The 22,049-nt window shown below is 38.3% G+C and overlaps 1 protein-coding gene across 3 annotated transcripts in view; it reads left to right on the forward strand.

Annotated features, from left to right (window-relative positions):
• Positions 1–22,049, forward strand: part of FER (FER tyrosine kinase) — a 459,241-nt gene that overhangs the window by 319,863 nt on the left and 117,329 nt on the right. For all 3 annotated transcript variants that reach the window (XM_075541367.1, XM_075541368.1, XM_075541366.1), the window contains one exon: positions 21,106–21,229. In XM_075541367.1, the coding sequence (XP_075397482.1) occupies positions 21,106–21,229 (124 nt within the window). The remainder of the gene's footprint in view (positions 1–21,105; positions 21,230–22,049) is intronic.

Consider the following 22,049-nt stretch of genomic DNA (forward strand, 5'->3'; position numbering starts at 1 on the left):
GGAGCCGCTATGGTCCTATCCCTGCCCTGAGGCAGATAGGGAAAACTGTGGCTTGCTGAGACCAAGCCCTGCTATAGGCTCCAAATGGTCCCGGCTTGGGCAGATCCAGCGGCTGGGCTAGGGTCAAGCCCCAGCCGGCTTCCACTGAGGTAAGCCAAAAGCCCCCAGCCCCTCAAAACCCCGTGGATCTGTGCCTACTTATCTTTATGATGCGCCTCCTGCGATCCAGTGGCTTTGAATTTCACTCTGAGCAACTCTCCTGGGCTGGATTCTGGGGAGTCCCTCTGGTATGTGTCACTCCATCGCCATCTTCCAGGAAGTCGCTATAACACTTTCATTCAGAGGTTGAATAAGATCTAGAAAAAGAAAGAAGTCATGATGAAGAACAATAAGAATTGGTTAGCAGAATGGAATAATAATAATAATAGTTAATATCTACGGAAGATACTATGTACCAAACATTGTTTTAAGTGCTTAAATATAGTAACTCTTTTGACATTGCTACACCTCTCTAAAATAAAATCTATGGTTTGTAGATTTTACTAATGCATAAATAATTCATACAATTAGCTGACCCTTCTAATTGCCAGTAGTCAAGATTTAAATATGGCCAGAATCCATTACCAGTACTTTTAATCCTAATGTTATATACTGAAATCAGAAGTGTAGTTCATATTTAAAAAGGCATACTGTAGTAGCCTTCAGAATTCCCAAGCTCAACTGCAAATTGATAGAAACCAAAGCAAAGACAGATAGCTGATCAAATTCATAATGGCCACAGAATTTAAAACATGCCTATCGCCTAGTTTGAAAAAGTTGTCTTCGGGCTGAAAGATGAGGACATCATTTGAATGGAGTTGCACTCTGCAGTATAGTTAGTAATGAGTTGTACAACTAACTTGTAGAGCATATTTCAGTGTATTGGTGACTGAGAAGCATCAAAATACCATTAAAAATCCCCTTAGGAATGGCAAGGTTACATAACTTTAGGCAATCTGGAACCAAGATTTTAGTCATAGTTGGAAAGTTGGACTAGGGGTCACATTTCTTGGCACGATCAAAACTTCATTTATGTTACAGGTTAAGTGTTAAAATGTGAGTTAATTTTAATTTACAATGCTAAGTATTCTTTAATATTTATATCATACTTGACTATTTTTTACAAGTATAAAAAGAACAAAACTAATGAACTGGTGACCTATTCTTCACTGCTGTCGAATCATGTCCAACCCATAGTGACTCTATAGAGCAAGGTAGAACTGCTCGTGTGCATTTCTGAGACTAAGTCAATATGGGAGTAGAAAGCCTCAGCTTTCTCCCATTTTACTGTGTGTGTGTGTGTATAGAAATTAAAGTTATACCTCAATCAATTATTGCAGATTGAATGAAAATCAGTTTCTAAGCATTAAAGTACTATAGATATGATTAATTTTCTAACTTTTTAAGTATCTCTTTTATACAACTCCAACCCAAACTCTTCAACTTTCCTTAATTCCCTACTCTCTTACTAAATCTTTCTTAAAGCAAAAGATAATTATAAAGATTCTAACTAATTTCACATTAGAAAATTTTATTTCACTATTAACATCATTGTTTGGAGGTTTTTTTATTTTATGCACATATTATATTATATCACTGTTTGCTATAAAATTGATCCATAAATCAAAACCAGAAGTATGAAAGCATATACCTTTTGATTATTGTTTTCTAGATTGTTCTTTGGCTAAAAATATTCTAGAAGTGGCATTTGCTTGCGACCTTACATTGTACCTTAACATATCCTTATTATTTTTATAGTGTGTTTTCAGAAGATGAACATGGAAAAACAAGTTGAGAGCTATTTTATCTATTAAGTGTACACAGGAGGGTAACAGCTGTCAGGTTTTATGGATCTGTATTTTTCGAAATACTGCCTTTTCTATTTGCACCCTTTACAACACTCATGAGTTTTTCAAATTAATTACGTATAGAATTGGTTTTCCTAAGTATTCACGTAAGCCACATTACATGTCAAGAACAAACATGGAGAACGCAGATGGCAGGAAGTCAAAGACAATTATTTGTTTTCAAAGTGAATGAATTCATATTTTATTATAAAAAGTTTTAAAAATCATTTTATTAGGGGCTCATACAACTCTTATCACAATCCATACATACTTGTATATTCATTGCCCTCATCATTCTCAAAACATTTGCTCTCCACTTTAACCCCTGGCATCAGCTCCTCATTTTTAACCTTCCCTCCCACTCCCCCCTCCCTCATGAACCCTTGATAATTTATAAATTATTATTTTGTCATATCTTGCCCTGTCCAGTGTCTCCCTTCACCCACTTTTCTGTTGTCCGTCCCCCAGAAAGGAGGTCACATGTAGATCCTTGTGATCCGTTCCCCCTTTCCAATCCACCCTTCCTCTCCCCTCCCAGTATCGCCACTCACACCATTGGTCCTGAAGGGATCATCCATCCTGGATTCCCTGTGTTTCTGGTTCCTGTCTGTACCGGTGTCCATCTTCTGGTCTAGCCAGACTTGCAAGGTAGAATTGGAATCATGATAGTGGCGGGGGTGGGGGGGGAGGTGGGGAGTAGGAAGCATTTAGGAACTAGATGAAGTTATATTTTGTCATCTTTGCTACATCGCACCCTGTCTGGCTCATCTCCTCCCCAAGATCCCTCTGCAAGGGAATCTCCAGTGGCCTACAAATGGACTTTTGGTCTCCACTCTGCACTCCCCCTCTCATTCACTATGGTAAGATTTTTTTGTTCTGATGATGCCTGATACCTGATCCCTTCAACACCTCGTGATCGCACGGGCTGGTGTGCTTCTTCCATGTGGGCTTTGTTGCTTCTGAGCTAGATGGCTGCTTGTTTACCTTCAAGCCTTTAAGACCCCAGGCACTATATCTTTTGATAGCCGGGCACCATCAGCTTTCTTCACCACATTTCCTTATGCACCCGTTTGTCTTCAGCGATCGTATCATGGAAGTGAGCACACAATGATATGATTTTTTTGTTCTTTGAATTCTGATAACTTATCCCTTCAACACCTCTTGATCACACAGGCTGGTGTCCTTCCATGTGGGCTTTGTTGCTTCTGAGCTAGATGGTTGCTTGTTTACCTTCAAGCCTTTAAGACCCCAGATGCTATATCTTTTGATAGCTGGGCACCATCAGCTTTCTTCACCACAGTTTGCTTATGCACAGTTTGCTTATGCACAGTTTGCTTATGCACCTTCCGGTGAGCATCATAGAATGCCAATTTAATAGAACAAAGTGTCCTTGCATTGAGGGAGTACTTGAGTGGCGGCCCAGTGTCCTTCTGCTACCTTAATACTAAACCTATAAACATACACATAGGTCTAGACCAGACATTTCAGTTACATTCTGTCCTCTAGTGGAGGACAGAGATCGTCTTGATAACTACAGCATTACCAGCATTTCCACATGAGCCCCAAAGACAAAGTGTCTTACCGTGCTCTAATTTAAATAAATTTTATCATCTGTTTATTTTGTCTCGAGATGCCCTGATAGCACAGTGGGTTAAGCATTGGGCTGCTAAGCACAGGCCAGTGGTTCAAACCCATCTATACTCTGCTAGAGAAAGATGAGGCTGTCAACTCCCATAAAGATTGACACCTAGAAAGTTATAAAGGAGCAGCCCTTTAGGTGCTATGTATTGCAATTGACTAGGAGGCAGTAGGTTTGGGTTTGGTTTATTATTTTCTTTTAACTTTCATAATTTTAGTGCCTCTTTGAAAGTGGATACACTGCTAACCCAGCAGTTTTCTAACTTTCTGATATAACATTCTTCTCAGAAGTGTAGGTCTGGGGAAGTTCGAGTAATAGCAACATTACTAACCACAGTAACAATAAAAGTGCTATTTCTTGGGATTTTAGCTCTCTATGTACTATGCACATTCACCTCATTGAATCTATGCTATATGAGATAAGAATTATTGTGCTGTTATGATAAGAATAAGGCCCATATGGTGTTAGAGTCTTGCATAAAGTTACATGGGCAACTCAGTTGATGTCCAAGTCTCCAGGACGTTGAGTGCTGTATTACAATAAGTCACTGACTGGAACAGGCTAGCCTTCTTTCATCTCTTAGCTGGGCCTGCCTTTATGTAGCAGTCCTTCATATCAGCCAGTTTATCCATCTTTTTATGTTATCTTTTAACATCAGCAGGGTGATTAAAAGCAAAAATGAAACTGCGTAAAGCCAGAATTTAACAATAGTGCTAAAATGAAAAATTGTGTGGAATTACAGGACAAAATGCTTATGAACTCACTCTTTCAGAAAAACAGGTATACCCCAAGAGAAGATATATATTTACTATATAAAGTAATCCCTAATTGAGTTATCCATTCTGACGATTTAAACAAAGCACCAGAAACAGTTTTGTTTTTTTTAATCTTTAAAATTCAAATACCGTATATACTTGAGTATAAGCAGACCCAAATATCAGCCGGGACACCTAATTTTACCATACAAACTGCATATAAATGTACTGAAAAACTTGGCTTATACACGAGTACATGTGGAAAGAAAGTTAAATTCCCATTGTAGCATCAACAATTGCTACCTTCAGAATAATCTTTAAAGATGATTTTGTTCTTATTACTAGATGCTGTCAAGTCAAGTCTGACACCTAGTGAGCTTAGGCATAAGAGAACAAGCATTGTCTGCTCCGGCAACTTTCTCCCAAGTGTTGTATTTGAGCCCATTCTTACATGCAGTGTTTTTGTTTGTAAGGTTTTCATTGGCTAATTTTCAAAAGCAGGTCACCGGGCCTATTTGCTAGTCTGTAGTAATCTGGAAACCTGTTCAGCATCATAGCAATATGCAAGCTATCACAATATGAAAAACCAACGTTCAAAATGATATTTCTTACTATTGGACATTACTTGTAAGAAGTAAATATGGAATTTCTTTGCTCAAAATTAACTTTCCATTTATCACTCATTTAAAAAGATGTTTCCATCTGTTATGGCCCATTTACATGGCAAGGCCTTTTGTAACTCTACCCAGGAAGCCTACTAGAAGCTGCTCCAAGCCACCCCTGAGGCTTTCCTGACCTGTTCAGGGCAGGCTGAGAGCCCATTGTCATGCCTTACACTCCCTCCCCAATTTCACTGCACGTCTTCAGTTGTCTGATTCCACTTTCATCTCCAATGGCAATAACTACTCTGCACATCCTTTGGCTCACTAATAACATCTATAGTGAGATATAATAAATAGATAGTAACAAAGGAAGAGATATCAAACAACTAATATTATTATTGTAGAGTTTTATTTTCTATCCTTTTAGAATTTGACAAACACAGCATTACTTTATAAGGGACTTTTATGCACATTATTTGACTTTGTTTCCTACAATCACCCTTTAAAGTACAGTACTTGAAGATTACTGTAATTTCAGTCTTACACAGAAGGAAATTGCCACTCAAAGAAGTGATTTAAGAAAATGTTGCAGGTTTTCGGAAGTGCTGCTGAAGCAAAGCAGCCAAAGCAATATTAGCTGTATCCCCCAAAGTACAGTAAAAGTCTAAAGCTGGACCCAGTAAGTATCTGAGGAAGACAGAGGACTAGAGTGACCTAAGGAGAGCTGTGTAAAGAACACCCAGAGGGTGAAATACAAAAGGAGCAAAATTAAGGACATCTACGACCTACAAGTATCATCCTAGACCAGGTCTGGACAGTATTTCATTCTGTTGTCCATGGGCTTGCTATGAGTTGAAACTACCTAACTCAACAGCACCTGACAACAATCCCATGTCACAGATATACACACACTAGATATTTACATCCACATTGTCCCGTGGAGCAGCTGGTGGGTTTGAACTGCTGGTGTTGGGTTAAATCCTAATGCTTAACCATTACTCCACAGGCCTCTTGGCCTTCATGAAACTAAAACATATTATTATATTACTGAAAGAACTTGACCAAAGCTATCCACTGAGAATAGTCATGTTTACAGATATTTTCTTTGGAATAAACCCATGCACATATACAATGAAGCCCTAATAGCAGCACTTTTTTACTGACCCTCAAAACACAGCATCAATGGCTCACAGATAAGTTCATGCAGTTCTTGTAAGGTTACCAGACATCCCGCTTTTGGCGAGACATTCCCGATTTCTAGCAATTTTTCCTGCGTCCCATGGTGTTTTTTAAAAGTCCTGATTTTGGGAAAGAACACACAACAAGGTAGGGTATACAGTTTTCGGCTGCCATGTGGCTATTTTGCCAGGATATGAGTTTTATCAATGGTGTCCCGCATTACCTTATTTAGTTCCATACCATCTTATTTCTACTCTTAGCAACCCCACATAACTGAGTAGAACTGTTTCATGAGGTTTTCTAAGCTTTAATCTTTATGGAAGGAGTGCTAGGGGCATGGAAAGGTAAGCACTGGGCTTCCAACCTCAAAGTTGGGAGTGCAAACCCACCAGCTTCTCCCCAAGAGACAGGTGAAGCTACTTGCTTCTATGAGACTAAAGGAAACCCCAGGGAGCAATTCTCTGTCCTATCAGGTCCCTATGTGGTGGGATTGATTCGACGGCGGTGGACTCTTTAGGAGAGCATGTTGCCAGATCTTTGTCCCATGGAATCACTGGTGGGTTCAAACAGCCAATGCTTTGGTTATCAGGCAAATGCTTAACTATTTGTGCCACCTAGGCATCTAATTATCTTCCTAGAACACATGAGATTGTAGAAACTGCAATCCTAAAAATATCACCAGTGGAAAAGTTGTTTTACTGGTTTATTAGTTCATTACTAACCAGAACTACTATATTTTATTCCTCACTGAAAAAAGGGTGATTCAAATATATGTAGGTAATATAATGATGCCTTATCTTTATATTTTCACTCTGAGTAATTTATATATATCTGTCATAAAATAAGGGCCATGAAATGTCTGAATTTCTATTTCTTCTTTGCTCTCATTCAAAATAGATGGACGTGGGAAAGGAGGTTGGTCTCATTCATGTCCATTTCTCATGGTTGTGTGAGGCCAGGTTAAGTAGAAAAACAAATCCAGAGACACTCATATGTGAATATGAGAGGGCTTTATATCAAAAGAACAATTGTATATTGAGAAAACATCCTAACCCAGTCCAGATCAATATCCTCAAGTTCAATATTAGCCCATATGTCCAAGACTGGTCCATAAATTCCCCTTTATACTCACATTGCCACTCGCAATGAGGCAAAACTGCAAGACGATCACAGGCTGGTGGTAAAAAGTCTTCTGGATCCAATAGCAGTGGCAGCATCGCAGGGCTCGTGTCCACAGCTCCAGGTGGCATGGATTGTCAATGGGAAGAGGACGGCAAAGATAGAGTGAGGTCTGCCTCCCAGGAGAAAAAGAGAGAAAGTTCCCAGAATCCTCACAAATAGGCCACGCCCACAAGGAGGCGTCATCAGACTGTGACCTGATTGACAGACTAAACCCCACCCCTTCATTCTTTTATCAAGTTGATATGAAATTGTGTAAGGACCGTCATGTCCTCCTCCATGTGTTGTCTCAGTCAGTATTCTCTACTTTTAGCACTAAGTTCTGATACCCATTTCAGGGGGTATTCACAGTGTTCCTAGACAGTGTCTACTATTAAGTATTTTACTAAAGAAATTGACAGTTTGTAATAGAAGTGAGAAATGCTCAGGATACAGCATGTTTATCAAGGTATGTTACAAAGTTCTTTCGGGTCTGCCAAGAAAATACCCAGTGTCTGACCCCTCCACTGTAAGCCTCAACCCGAAGGCATTCAACTCAAGGTCTGCGGGTCAGCAAACCCAGCTGTGTGAATTAAATACCCAGAGGCGCCCAGCTCATTAAGCCTCAGCCCAGCAGCACTCATCTCTAGTTCCAAAGGTCAGCAAGCCCAGAGTCCCCAATTAAGTGCCCAGAGGCACTCCACTCCACAGGCCAACCTCCTGCCCAGACACACTTAACTTGATTTGTTCCATAGGCTAGGAATCCCACGTACTTCATGTTCTGACTCCTGGTTCTGCTGCTCCCTCTAATATTATAGCTGCCCTCTGGATCCAGGAGATTCACTTCACAGGGATCTTATCTTAAGTACATAGGACATAATTCACTCCAGGCTCTTTTTAACAGAATGGTAACACTAAATTGGTCCTTGTATGTGGAATTAAACATTCATTCTTCCATCAATCTTAATTGAGTTGTCTTGTGGTGCAGTGTTCACCATATTTACTAAATGAATGAATTATAAAACATAACAATGGTAATTTTTGGTTGTGTTCTCATTTTTATAGGCTTAATAAAATCTCCTCCTCTTTCTGCATAATTAAACGTCAGTGTCCTGGTTCTAGACGAAGAACTATAAGTTTAGTTGCAGAACCCCATGGCAGAATTATGGCTCAGGGGCCTGATAGCCAAACACAAAATGATACCCAGAAAGCTTACAGTTACCTCAAAGGAATCAATTCAAGACAGAGCGTGTCCTGTATAGTAGAACTTGCAAATGTTCAGGGCAACCTTTCCTTGGTTTAAACGTCTGTGTAGTGGGGCTGTCAGACGCCATAGCTGAGCCACTGGCAACCTGACAGCTTTCTTTCCATCCAGATTTCATTTCTAGATTCAGTGCTGTGTTCTCTGAGTCATATCTGGAAATTTGGAATGACTAAAAGAAGTTATTTCCTTTTACCAGCCTGCCCAGACTTGAGCAAATCATGACCTTTCCATCTGAGCTTATGGATTTGATAGTTTAATAAAGCTGCTGCCTTTGTTGCTAAATTTAACTTCAACTTATGTCGTCAAAAGAAAGCCTTCAACACCCAATAAGAAATGACCTGCAGACCTTGAAAAGAGTGCCTGTATAATCCAAATCCTTTTGAGGTCTCTCTGTGACATTTGACCTTTTTATTGTGGCAAAAATACACGCAACATTTGCCACTTCAGTATCTTAAGCCATCGTTTCATGAAAAGAATTTTAATTGCTTATTTGCATATGATATGTAGACAATGACTTATAGACTAGAAGGTGCTTTGTGAGAGCTTATAATAAAAGACCAAGAATATTCCACATAGTTTCAAAAAGACTGTATATATATTTATACATACACACATATAAGTATATATGTAACTATATATATAGACTATGTGTAAACTATATTATATATAATAAAATTATATCATATAAGATTAATGAAATATTTACTGTTCATAAGAAGAAAATTATATAGTTTTTGAACGAGGACAAGGCTGCATTGTTAATTTGACTTTAGGGTGTTGATAAAACTCAGAAAGGAGGTAACTCTTAAGGACTTTAAGTCTGAATAATGAAAATACAGTAGGTGGCAGGCTACAAGGCAAGGTTATTCTTTCTGGTTAGAGTTTGTAACAAGAAAGCTCGAACTATTCCAACAGTGAACCGACAAATGCTTGTCCTAAAGCAGTCAGAGTAGAGACTAAATGATAGAGGCTAGGATAGTATATTTGACAAGTAATTAATTATATCAACAAATTATCATTCTTAGATTGCTTTAGTGAGTGCTGATGGTTGAGACTGAGGGAGAACTCCAACTCTGTTAATATGCCAAACACTTTGAAATGTCTTGAAAATTGTTAGGCAGAAGTAGAGCACAGAAAAGTCCTTAGAAATTGAAAAAGAGCCGTGTCTGTGTGTGTTGATGCTAGAACAACACTATTGGAATTGTGCGGATCAATTTCTGTCGCAGGATGCTGGTCACTTCTGTGTGGACAGTTCATGTCTCCAGTAAATTGCTTCTTTCCATAAAAAGTGATTTCATGGTTCTCGGGAATTTTTCATCTTGTTTAGTGCAATATCAGAAGCTGTGAATTTTCACTTGGGCACTCATACGAAGTGTCACTAGTGACCCTGAAAGTGCTCTCAAGAAGCAGAGAAAAGTCATGATATTACAAGAAAAAGCTTAATTTCTTGATATATAAGCAATTACCACCATTTCAAGATAAAGGAATCTAATATAAGCACCGTGCTAAAAAAAGAAAAAGGGAATTTGTCAAGACATTGCAGAGAAACACATTGCTACAGCAATGCCTGTAGACATGAAAACCTTGCACATTTGATAAAATACCTTTTTATCGTGTATTGAAAATACAGTTTGATGTAGGTGCATTATATAGTCAATACAAATATACAACATTTTTTAATATACTGTTTATGTTATCAGTATGTTGTCCAGTCAACAGGAGACTTAGTAGTTAAATTCTCGAGGTGGCAAAAGTTATATGTGGATTTTCAGTGGTATAGAAGTCAGTCTTCCTATCCTCTGCTTTGTTCTAAAGTCAATTATATATACATGTATATATATGTGTGTGTGTACATAATGCAGATATATGTGCACACTCACACATAACAGTGCTGTAGTTTTGGTATAGAGAGAGAGACAATACTGGGTAATGGGGGTTGAACTTCTAAAGTTAATAGGAGATAAGTTTGTGTGAAGTGTCCAAAATGTTGTTTTTCAGATACTATTGAATCAATTCTGGCTCATTGCTGTGCCATCCCACAATTGCTTGAGCCCATTCTTGCAACCACTGTGCCCACCCATCTCCTTGGAGGCTGGGAGGCTGTGTTCGTCCAGGTTGAGTAGAGAAACAAATCCAGAGACACTAATTTATCTAAGAAAGAGCTTTATATCCTAGAACAATTGTATATTGAGGAAACATCCCAGCCCAGTCCAGACCAAGTCCAATAGTCTGATATTAGCCCATAAGTCTGATACTAGACCATAAATCCCTCTTCAGACTCACACAGTCACATGCAAGGTTACAAAATGTAGGAAGATCACAGGCCAGTGGTTGCAATGGCAGTGAAGGCATCTCCGGGGCTCTGGGTGCCATCAGGGTGGCTCCATGAGGCTTGTCTACAGGAATGTGAAGAAAAGAGAGAATGCATCCCACCCGCAGGGAGTAAGAGAGGAAGTTCCCAGAATCCTCATGAGAAGGCCACATCCACAAGGAACTATCATCAGGCTGTGTCCTGCTTGACAGGTTGACACGAAATTATGTAACTACTACAGAGGCCTTCTTCTACTTTACCAGGCATGATGTCCTTCAGGGGCTGCTATCTCCTGATAAGATGTCCAAAGTACATGAGAAATCTTTCCATCCCTGCTTCCAAGGAGTATTCTGGCTGTTCTTCTAAGACAGACTTGTTTGTTTCTTAGCCGTGCATATTTTCCACTTTGTATGAGACTGAAATTCTAGAGTTAGAATATATTCCTTCGAAGCCATTCTTCCTGATCCCTTTAGTTAACTGATTAAATTCTGAGATATTATGTAATTTATTCAAGTTCCAACAGTTAATCAATGATAAAGTTTCCGTGAGAAATGAAAAAGTTTCTATAGTAAAACCTTATTAAAGTTAATAAGATAGAAAGTGCTTATTTTTTTCTTTAAGTAACTAGGGCTTTACTTCATGCATGATTCATATCTTTCTTGAAAGTACTTGTGCTAAGAAAAACATCTGAGATTAAATTAATTTAATGATGTCTTTCTTTCCCTCTTTGATTTAAAACATTCCATGTACTTAGGAACCTGTTTCATGATGAGCTGAATTTGGATTATCTGTTCATGACCAACCTTGTTCTGCTTTTGGAGGATCATAATTGTTTTTAACACAGACCTGTAGTCTAATGAAAAAACTCCAAATAAGGAACTGATGTTTATTTCGTGTCTGAAATGAAGTTTAAAGAAAAGGGATCTTCTCAGTATTGGGGTGAACCCAATTTGACTTTGTCTTCCAAGCAGTTACTTTAACAGTAATGAACAAAAATGAGTAATAAAGGAAATGCCAGTTTAACACATGTTCAGTACCATGAAGGTAGAAACAAGTACAAACAAGTATTTGAGCCTTGGTATCTGCTTTGGAGGTTGTTTACTTTCAAGAAGATTCCCTTTGTTTTCAATAAGTCAAGGTGCTCTTCCTTTGTCTTCCATCCCCTGAAATCCTGCTCCATCCTCCGAGGCTTTTCTTCCTCTTTGAACCCTTCTCCAGTTTGAACCCTAGCTCAGAATTATGATACTGTGCCGTCCTTTAGCGCTGATCTCACTCTCTCTTACTAAGGGGATATTGCCTTCGTTGTACTTTAGTGCTTCTCTTATGGAGGGCAGGAGGACAGGGAATATGCTTTGATTTTGAACTAGAAGGCCTTCTGCGATCTATCTGAAATTCTATGCAGTTGAATTAATCAATTATATTTTTAGTCTCGTTTTTTCTTCTTTTAAGTCCTGTGTGTCCTATTCTTTCCCTTATTCATTGATAGAACGCCCTGGCCCTGACAAATATATCCTAAAAAGACATGCTGGGTGATGGCTGCTAGAAGAGCTGTGTGGTGTGCCAGGGAGCTACACACAGCCCTCTGCCGCGCAGAGGATGTTGCTCCTGCTGTCCGAGTGCCTCAGGTGTGTCAAAGGGGGTTCTTTCCAGGCATGCTGACTGCTCTACGGCTGAAAAGCTTCTTTAGGCAAGAGAATTCGGATTGTGAGGCAAAACACTTGGATTTGACACCTAGCCCTCTCCCATTGCTTCAAGGGGCATCATTGCGAAGCCACTTTTATGCTGTCTTGTTAGGGCGGTGAAATTAAAGGTGCATGCACATACAAACAATTAAACACATACACAAGACTTGTAATAATAGACAAAATCCACTGAGAATTTTGCCTCTTAGGGGAAAATCTCCTGATGACAAAATTTGAAGTCTAAAGTCTTTAGATATTTCTAAAATAGTTTAATTTGTGGGACTTTTAAAAATGTCAGTAGTCATACTAGTATGTTTCTTTGCTTCAGATAGATCAGTTTAAGAATTTAATCTGCTTGATAAGTCATCCAGCCTTGCAAATGTTAAGGCCTCTAAAACCTTGTATCTAGGCCTTTTTAAAAAGCATTGTATCATCATTGACTATTCATCACTGGAGAAAGTTTCAACTCATCAAAATGCCTACTGTTTATTTTGTTATTCTAAATGCTAAGTAACATTGCTTTCTGTCCTGATTGAAAACAGGAGTAAATTGCCCTGAAGCAAAAACTTGAATGTGGAAAATAAGTGTGAACCCACATTTGAGAATTCCCTTTAGTACAGTGGTTCTCAGCTTTCCTGATTCCGCGACCCTTTAATACCGTTCCTCATGGGTGGTGACGCCCCACCATAAAAATCATTTTCATTTCTATTTCATAATTGTAACTTTGCTACTGTTATGACTCGGGCAACCCCTGTGAAAGGGTCATTCGACCCCCAAAGGGATCACGACCCCCAGGCTGAGGACCACTGCTTTAGTGTCTTAAAGAGATCATTCATTTGCTAGCGCCCCTATAAATTGTAAGCCTACTTACAACCCAAAGTGTATAGGACATAACTTCTTATTTGACAAATAATGTTCTAACATATTTGAAGCCACTTTAAATTCACCTTAAAATTTATTTTTTCATATTGTCTGTAACATACATTTGATGTTTTCCTATAATTTCTTTGTAAAAAATGTTGAAAAGGGAAGATCCACTATGCAGTATCAAGTCATACAACTATTGGCATTCTACCATGTCACCATCAACCCTTGTGACACTATTCTATGAAGGCTCTCTTGGCACAGTGGTGAAAGTATTCTGCTACCAGCCCAAAAGTTTGACACCTTAGACCTACCAGTTACTCCACGGAGGGAAGATAGGACAGTCTGCTTCCATAAAAATGTACAGCCTTGGAAACTATGGAGCAACCTGCTCTGTTTTGATCTAGGGATACCATCAGCTGGAATCTACGTGGGAGCAATGGGTATGGCTCTCTTTGACTTTTTCTTTGCAGGACCTCTGGTGGTCAGTAGGTAAGCATTCAACTCCTAAATGAAGATGGAGGATGAGCTTACCTGGTGGCCCTATCAGAGAAAGACAGGGTAATTTTGACCTGTAAAAATTGCAGTCAAGAAAACCCTGCAGGGCAGTTCTGCTCTATCAAATTGAGGTGCTATGAGTCGAAATTGGTTCAGTAGGACCCAACAGCAACATCAGGATTCAGCCTACCTAACTCTAATTTTCCCAGCTCACTTAGTTCCCGTTGCATCACAGGATTATCATGGTTGGTTAAATGAGTTAGCTGAACTCCAGCCACATTCTGTTTCATACTGCCCTCTGAGCTATTTTTTAGTAGTGTAAAATTATGCTGAGACATGCTTTCTGTATATCCTTCACATTCCTACCCATCCTACTGGGATGTCAAGTGGGAAAGTCCTGATGATTGCAGCCTGGCCACTTCATCCTTGATTTTGCAGAACTTAAGGATGATTGACAAGAGTTTCTGGCCCTGGAGCCATCTTTACATCTATTAAAATCTTTTTTTATAAGGCATTTTGTAGTGTTTTTCAGTAGTTGGACCATAACCCAGTAGTACTCTCTATGAAATTAATTTAGTGGGTTTCAGCTAACATTTTAAAAATACACACAAAATAAGAAACATGAGAGGATATTGGCTATAGTCAAGGTACATATTTTTTCATTTGTATTTTTTCAGTTTTAGTGGCATAGGATTATGTGCATTTTATATCCTATTATGAAATACATTATTGTGAGTTATGCAAAGACTACATTTGATTTGATTGAACATTTCCATTTGCATAGTTTTAAAACTTGAACTATACTATACAAATACATCTTGATTTATGTTTTGGTCCCAAATCACTTTGTTCCTCAGCTTTCAAGGTATCAGATTCCTAAATAATTAAAAAACAAAACAAGATAATATGCCATTATGGTGACCAAGAATAGAAAATATTAAAAAGCCCCACCTTGCTTAGATATTAGTGTAATCACCTGAGGCCTCCATTGAAATAATCAACTTGGGAACCTTAACATTGCTAACATATCCAATCTATCATAAATTCTGGCTCTAAAATTGGTAGATTTTATAAACATTCCTCCCTTAAAATATATAAGCCTACTTTTGAGTTTGCTTTTTTTTAATACCTCATCTCTAAAAAGAATTCATTTAAGGAAGATTTTATTGATGACTTTTTTTCTCTTCCAGATAGAACATCAAAATAAATAGTCCTTTTTAAGTAATTAATTATTTGTTTGTTGATGCCATTGCACCATCTAAGTATTGAAAGATTATCCAAGAGAGTTTGAACCAACATCTTCTAAATCTGCTTTTCTTCCTAACTCTTCTCTTTGAACTGTATATCAAAGGCAGATTTGGAAAGGAGAAGAAGTCAGGAAATTTAAAATGGCTAGTTTGGCTTGAAAGTAGGAAGAGAAACCGGTGGTCGGATTTCTTTACTTTGGTCACAGTAATTTGTGGATGCAGAAGGCAGCAGATTTACGTACGTGTGTGCATGTCTGTGTATAAGGAGCCCTGGTAACCCAGTGAGTTATTCCTTGGGCTGCTAACCATGAAGTTGGTTCAACCCCACCAACTGCTCTATTGTAGAAAGATGAGGTTTTGCAATTGCGAAGATTTACAATCTTGGAAATTCTAATGAGTACTTTGACTCTGGCCTGTAAGGCCCATGTGAGTTTGAATCAACTTGGTGTATTTGTGTATAAATGTTAATAATCTGAGAACATGTTTAAAAAATTGTGAAATCATTTTTCCAGCTTACTCTTTGAAAATTGAAAAACAGCATTGCAGAAAGTAAAATATTGGTATCAGTGGTCATATGATTAATTTAATCAGAGACTATATATGGACTAGGAGTAATCAATACCTTAGAAAAGGGATAGGTGAACTTACAATAAAGAGCCAAATTTACTGTAATGAACCAAAATAGTTAGACTTTGTAGAGCATAGAGTTTCTGTCACCACTACTCAGCTCTACTTAAAAAGTGGACACATACAACATGTTGCTGAATGGGTGTACCTGCTTCCAATAAAACTATTGATAGGAAAATATGGGGGTTAGGACACAGTTTACTGACTCTTGGCTTAAGCTTTCAATACCATCACTCTAACAGCATCTTCAGAATGAAGGTCAGAGAAGTTCACTTTCCTCCCGTGTAAAAAGAGAATGCTAAGTTATTTCCAAGATCTTTTCCTGTGCTGATGTTCTAAGAATCTGTGAAAGTTGACGATGACATCTGTCATGCCAGTTCACATCATGTCTGGCAAGATTACAGCTATTGCCCCTTGAACCAGAAAGTTCAAACTGCTGTGAAATGTACTCTTCTGTTTCACAGATCTCTTATACTGTTATCGACTTACGTTTCTTAAAGATCATCTGCAAAGGAAAAATGTAAAAGGTTCGCCCTATTCTGCAGTGTTAGCAGAGCGGGACCATTAAGAAACCTCGTCTAGAAAGACGGATGTCATATATTAGCCCAAATTGCGAAAACCACATGCTCAGCTCTGCGTTCAGTTTAGTTGAGTTATGTTACTTAGGGAGCAAACTGTTGAGTAAGTGCCTCTTTAAAAAAAGAAAGTGGAATCAAGAAAGCCAGTAAATTGTTGGAGTCATTATCAATTTTTAATCTTTTATTTTACTCATCTTTCCCTACAAATTGACCCATTTTTTCTTATTACTGGATCTTTTCATATCTACCATGTAGACTTCCTATGAACCAGAATGAGAATATTAAAACATTAAAGGAGCCATGATCGATAATATGATTCTTTCATTAGGAAGTTCTGATCATCGACTCAGTGGTCAAGAGCTAGCGCGCTCTCCTGGCTACTCTCTCTACACCGTCAGCTCTCCTCCCGACATGTGCTCTACACGGAGCTCCGGCATCCTCGCTTCAGTGTCTCCATTGGCCCTTCCTTCGCTCTTCACAAGCCTGTTTTGGCTTACACCACATTGTTCACAGCTTATTCTGTATTTCAGAATGTACCAGTCACATGGATTGAGGAAGTTACTTAACTGATTGGTTTAAATCGGTGTTCCCTAGAGTGGGCAATACCACTCCCTGAGGGTACTGGGCCTTCAGGTGGGCCGAGTGCTGCAAAAGTAGATACCTGCACCAGAAGGTTTTCTTGCTTATGTGTAATGGAAACAGATTGCCAGGCTGTCCACCATGCTACTGGGTAGGTTTGAACCACCAACCTAGTAGTGAAAAACTCACTGTCATGAGTCAATTCTGACTCATAGTGACCCTGTAGAGCAGGGTAGAGCCATCCCTGTGTAAATCTTTATAGGAGTTGAAAGCCTCGTTCTGTTCTTGAGGAGCAGCGGGATTTTGACTGCTGCCTTTGCCATTAACAGCCCAATGCGTGTTAGAGCCCCGCACAAACCACTTATGCCATCCAGGAATAAGCTGCATACTTGGCAACATCGCACATTCTGATAGGATATCTTAGACTCCGTAGTCCTTGACTAACAACATATTTGAATTACTATGAACCACACTTACAAGCATCTGATTTTTGTTTTTTTAATATATATATTTTGGCACTAGTAATATATGTATGCATTAAAGTATATCTACAAGGTCTATAAGTTTACATGTAAACTTATTGGAATTATAAGGATATTGATATTCAAAGGCAAATAAAAATGAAAACTTTTTTATAAAGGTATTCAAGTTTTGTCAGGACCATGCATAATGGAATCATCAAGAGAGAACCCAGTTGCAAGTTGGGGGGTGATGAGTACTTCACTAAAATGACCAAAAAGATAGACCCTGCTCTCTAATTATCCAGTGAATACTGAAGACTGCATTACCTGATAATCGGTTTTCAGTTCTCCTTCCCTTAATGAAGATAATCCTAAGTTATTTTGCCTAAGGGGTTACTTCTGACCCAATCTGAATTATTTTTCCGAATATCCTACCTTTGTCACACGCTGTCCCCCTAGGCCAGTTACTTCCTGGTTCAGAGTTAGCATGCTGGTATTTTCTCAGGGTGCTCATGCTTTCAGTCGTGAACTGCGAGTCTTCAATGCTTACTGAAGCCCTGGCTTTGATCCAGTGTTTTCTAAGAAACTGGTTAGGGCTTTGGGTTGGTACATCTCTTTTCTATTACTTAGTCATTATTACAGTGGCTTCAATAACTACAAATTAAAAATAAATTTTAAATTACTACTTCTAGGTTTAATGATTTAAAGCAAGAAATTTTGTTGAAACTAAAAAACAATCATATTTCCCTGCCACAGTATTGAAAATAGCTATATATATATATATTGCTACTTCAGTCTACAATTTTAACGCTATTTGAAAATATCTTTGTCTATGTGTTGTTTTATAATCTTTTCTACCCAGAATTGTGTGTTTGAAAACGATTTTAAGAAGTTGCAATTTTTAAGGCATTAGTAGCGTAAAAGTAGCTTGATTACCTCAGAATCTTAAGCACTCCCTATTTTATTGTTGAAGTTTAGAGAATTTTGTAGCATCTGTCAGGTACCATTAATCAGAAATAGATACCATTCTCTCCTGAACGTTGCTCCAATGTTGCACAATGACGTGAAAAGCACCGTGCTAACCACAGAGGATGGTGTAGCACAGAAACACAAACATTAATGAGAACTGGTCTTGGCCTTCATGATTACCTTACAGGCTGCAAGAAAAGGGAAATACAGCGCATTGTTTATTCATACACTCAAGAAATGTTTATTGTGGCATGACTACATGCCAGACACGACTGTGTGGTAGGTTTTGGAATGTCAGTATTGGACAAAAGAAGCTGTTTTCTTCATGGAGTATTAATCCGGAGGGTGCAGTGAACAACTACATTTTAATAGGGCAGAAGGCAAATGGAAAAGCACTGCATGTGAATTAACTTTGGAAAGAAATAATATCAGAATTCCACAGAACATTGGGATCATGTCATATGCTGCTTTTAAATAGAATTCCAGAAAAGGTCTTTTCATTTTAAAATTATTCCACAGTTGAAACAGAGTGGCAGGTGATTTCAAGTCTTCTAGGTTGCCTGTTTTCTAAAGCAGCCTAGTACACATCTTTAAAAAGAATTTATACCTACATATGAATACTGATCTAGGTAATAACATGAGCTCAATATTGATTTCAAGTCCATTCTAATAGACATTTTTGGTGGCTAATGAAGTTGAGAAGTTAGTAGTTAATTTGCTATTATTGCATTGACATGTTCTGTTCAGATCTTTAAGTTAAGCTTGCTAGAAGCAACTCCAATATCACCCTAGTAATACAGTTCATTTGATGTTCTGTTAAAGAGAACACAAAAAGCAATTTGCCTGACATTGCTGAGTTTATTTTTAAAGCACACAACTTAGTGATCTTGCACCCAGCCTGCCTAAATGTGTGTGACACTTGATTTGTGAATCAGACAGGAGAGCGGAATAAGAGAACATTATGAAGAGAGTTAGGCAGGCGTTTATTTTGTAGGTGCTCTCATTAAAGAAAAAGCCATTAAGTTTCACCTCTAGAGCATTTCTGTTTAAGGCAGTCTAGATCCCTGGTGAAAAGAGTTTAAAAAAATAGAAAATGGTAATTAAAATGCTAATCCCTCTTCAAAATTTTTGGATTAATATCTAGGAACCTAAGAGAAAGTAGGCATGGTTATTCGTTGAACACATTAATGATGCACTTTAACTTTGTGTAAATAATAGTATTGTCTTCGTTCTCTCAAGCTACTGTGATTAAAAAAACCACAGGAGGGCGGTGACATTAACACAGAGAAATTGTTTCTCACCCTTTCGGAAGCTCAAAGTCAAAATTCAGAGCCCCTTAGGGGACGACTTTCTCTCCAAGTCTGCTATGCTGAAGCTCCCTGTCTCTCTGCATCTTCTGTTTTTTGGCTTCCTGATGATCTTCATGTAGCAGGGCATCTCTTTCCCCCCTTCTCTGCTTCCTGCATTTGCTTATTTAATTTTCCTTTTCTACCTCAAATAAGATTGACTCAAGACATACCCTTGGCTAATCCAGACCCACTAACATAATAAAGGCATTCCATCCCCCAAAGGGATTCTAATCATAGGAAGACCGCCAAAAAAATAATCCACCAAACTCACTGCTAATCCCGAGCTCAGCAGTGTGGAACCCTGGGCTCTCTACTCCACTAGAGTCACTGAGACAGTTTATTGTGCCCGCCTGGCCAATAAACACAAGTAGGATCAATTGAAGGTCAGAGGGATAAATGGCTCCGTGAGCCACGCCTTGTTTGTTCTGTGCCTCAATTTAAAGGGGTACACTACCTGTGGGATGCCTAGCCTGTAGACTGTGTCGCTGTAAATTGAGGTCCCTTTAATCCCACAGGATTGGAATGCTCTTCTCTGGAGCTGGGGACCGACGGTGACCTGCCTTTCCTGTTTGCTGCCTGGGTATATTATAGCCCAGCTCTCTCTACAGAAGGGGTCTGGCAACTGGTGGCTCTCAAGCCTTAAAGGACTGCTAGTGTCTCACTGCTTTATAATTTAACTGTTAATTTCTTGTATTGTCTATCTGTATATAACTTAACGGTTCATTTCTTGAATTATATATCTATCTTTATAAATATATTTATATATAATTACTAGAAATCTGGTTTGTCTCTCTAGAGAACCCTGTCCAACACAGTCACAGTCTCAGAAACCCACAGGGGCAGTTCTGCCCTGCCTATCGGGTCTGTAGGAGATCATAGGAATAGAGGCTGGGATTGACAACACAAATTTGGGGCACACAGTTTCATCCTTAACAACTATACACTGCAAACGAATCAGCTAAAAGAAGAGAACTAATCAAATCACAGCTTTTAATGCAATCTTAGAAACAAATGCAGGGTCCTGGTGGTTTCATGTTGGACTATGAGCTGCCTGGTCATTAAGGAGTTTTTCTTAAACATCACCAGAATCTGTTTGATGAATAAAAATGCAATCTGGATCAACAACAAAGTCTCATCCAAATCATAGCTCCCCCTCACCCCGAAATGGAACTACTTTCAGTGGTAATGGAATTGGTAATGGAAGTGGTAATCATATTTTTATCATATTTTATCATATTTTAATCATATTTTAAGTGATTCTTAAAGTATACCCAGGAGAGATTTGGGGCTCCTTTCTAATCAGCTGTGTTGCTTTCATATAGTCTTATCCTCACCTCAAACAAACTGGGTGCAGAACATAGCCATGTGTAATGCTTTTTGATCTTTCTGGTATCTGATTTGATTAATGTGACTTTGGTCAAAATTGTGTCTCCTTGTTCATCTGTTGATTCTTCTAGGCGGTGATTTCCTCTCCTACCTGAGAAAGAAGAAGGATGAATTAAAAGTGAAACAGTTAGTGAAGTTTTCATTAGATGCTGCTGCTGGAATGGCATATCTCGAGAGTAAAAATTGTATACACAGGTAAGAGCACATTGCGAAAGTATTGTGCTAGTTTCATGTCTAGGATGCTAGTAAACTTATGTAGATTCTCGTTCATCATCTTATGGGAAAGGTTAGTAGAAACACTCATTTTCTCTCATATCTTACACAATGTAAATACAGCTAATTAGACAGTGGACTTGCTTACAAATTAGAATTTGTTTTATTATAATCATGAAACAGTGACATAGAATGACACAGTTTACTAAGATTACCAGTAAAGCTACCTTAGCAGTATAACCAAATAAGAGGGTTTAATGTGTGACCTTTCTGATTTTCCAAAGAAGTTACATATAGTCATGGAAAATCATAATAATAAAACCACAATTTGTAACAGTGAATTTAGCCAAGGGCAAAAAGTTTTGATATACTGTTTATTTCTAGGGTAATTTTAGAAGACTCTGTTTTTGTGCTATTCTTCATGTATTCTAGCTTGTGGTTTTAGTTGATTGTTGCTAAAACTGTTCTTTGTTGCAAAATGTCAGTACAACTTAAAATCTGTTGCTGAATTCATGTCAGAACCTGCATATGGCAAAGTACATTAAATAGAATGAAGCCGAGGATTGGGACAATTTTTATTCACTAGAAACAGTGTATACTACTTACCTATTGCATAGTAGAGTTCATTATCAGATTGAACTGTGTTAGATGTTACCTGGAATAGTTGTTGTAATATACTTGTATGATGTGTCTCGTTTCAGAATCTTTGACTTAACATTCTATTGAGGTTGTATACTGTATAAGTACAACAGAACAAAGTTACATTTTTACATGAAATATCCATTCATTTGATCTCACTGTA

The sequence above is a fragment of the Tenrec ecaudatus genome, chromosome 2, assembly GCF_050624435.1.
Source record: "Tenrec ecaudatus isolate mTenEca1 chromosome 2, mTenEca1.hap1, whole genome shotgun sequence".
Taxonomy (NCBI): Eukaryota; Metazoa; Chordata; class Mammalia; order Afrosoricida; family Tenrecidae; genus Tenrec; species Tenrec ecaudatus.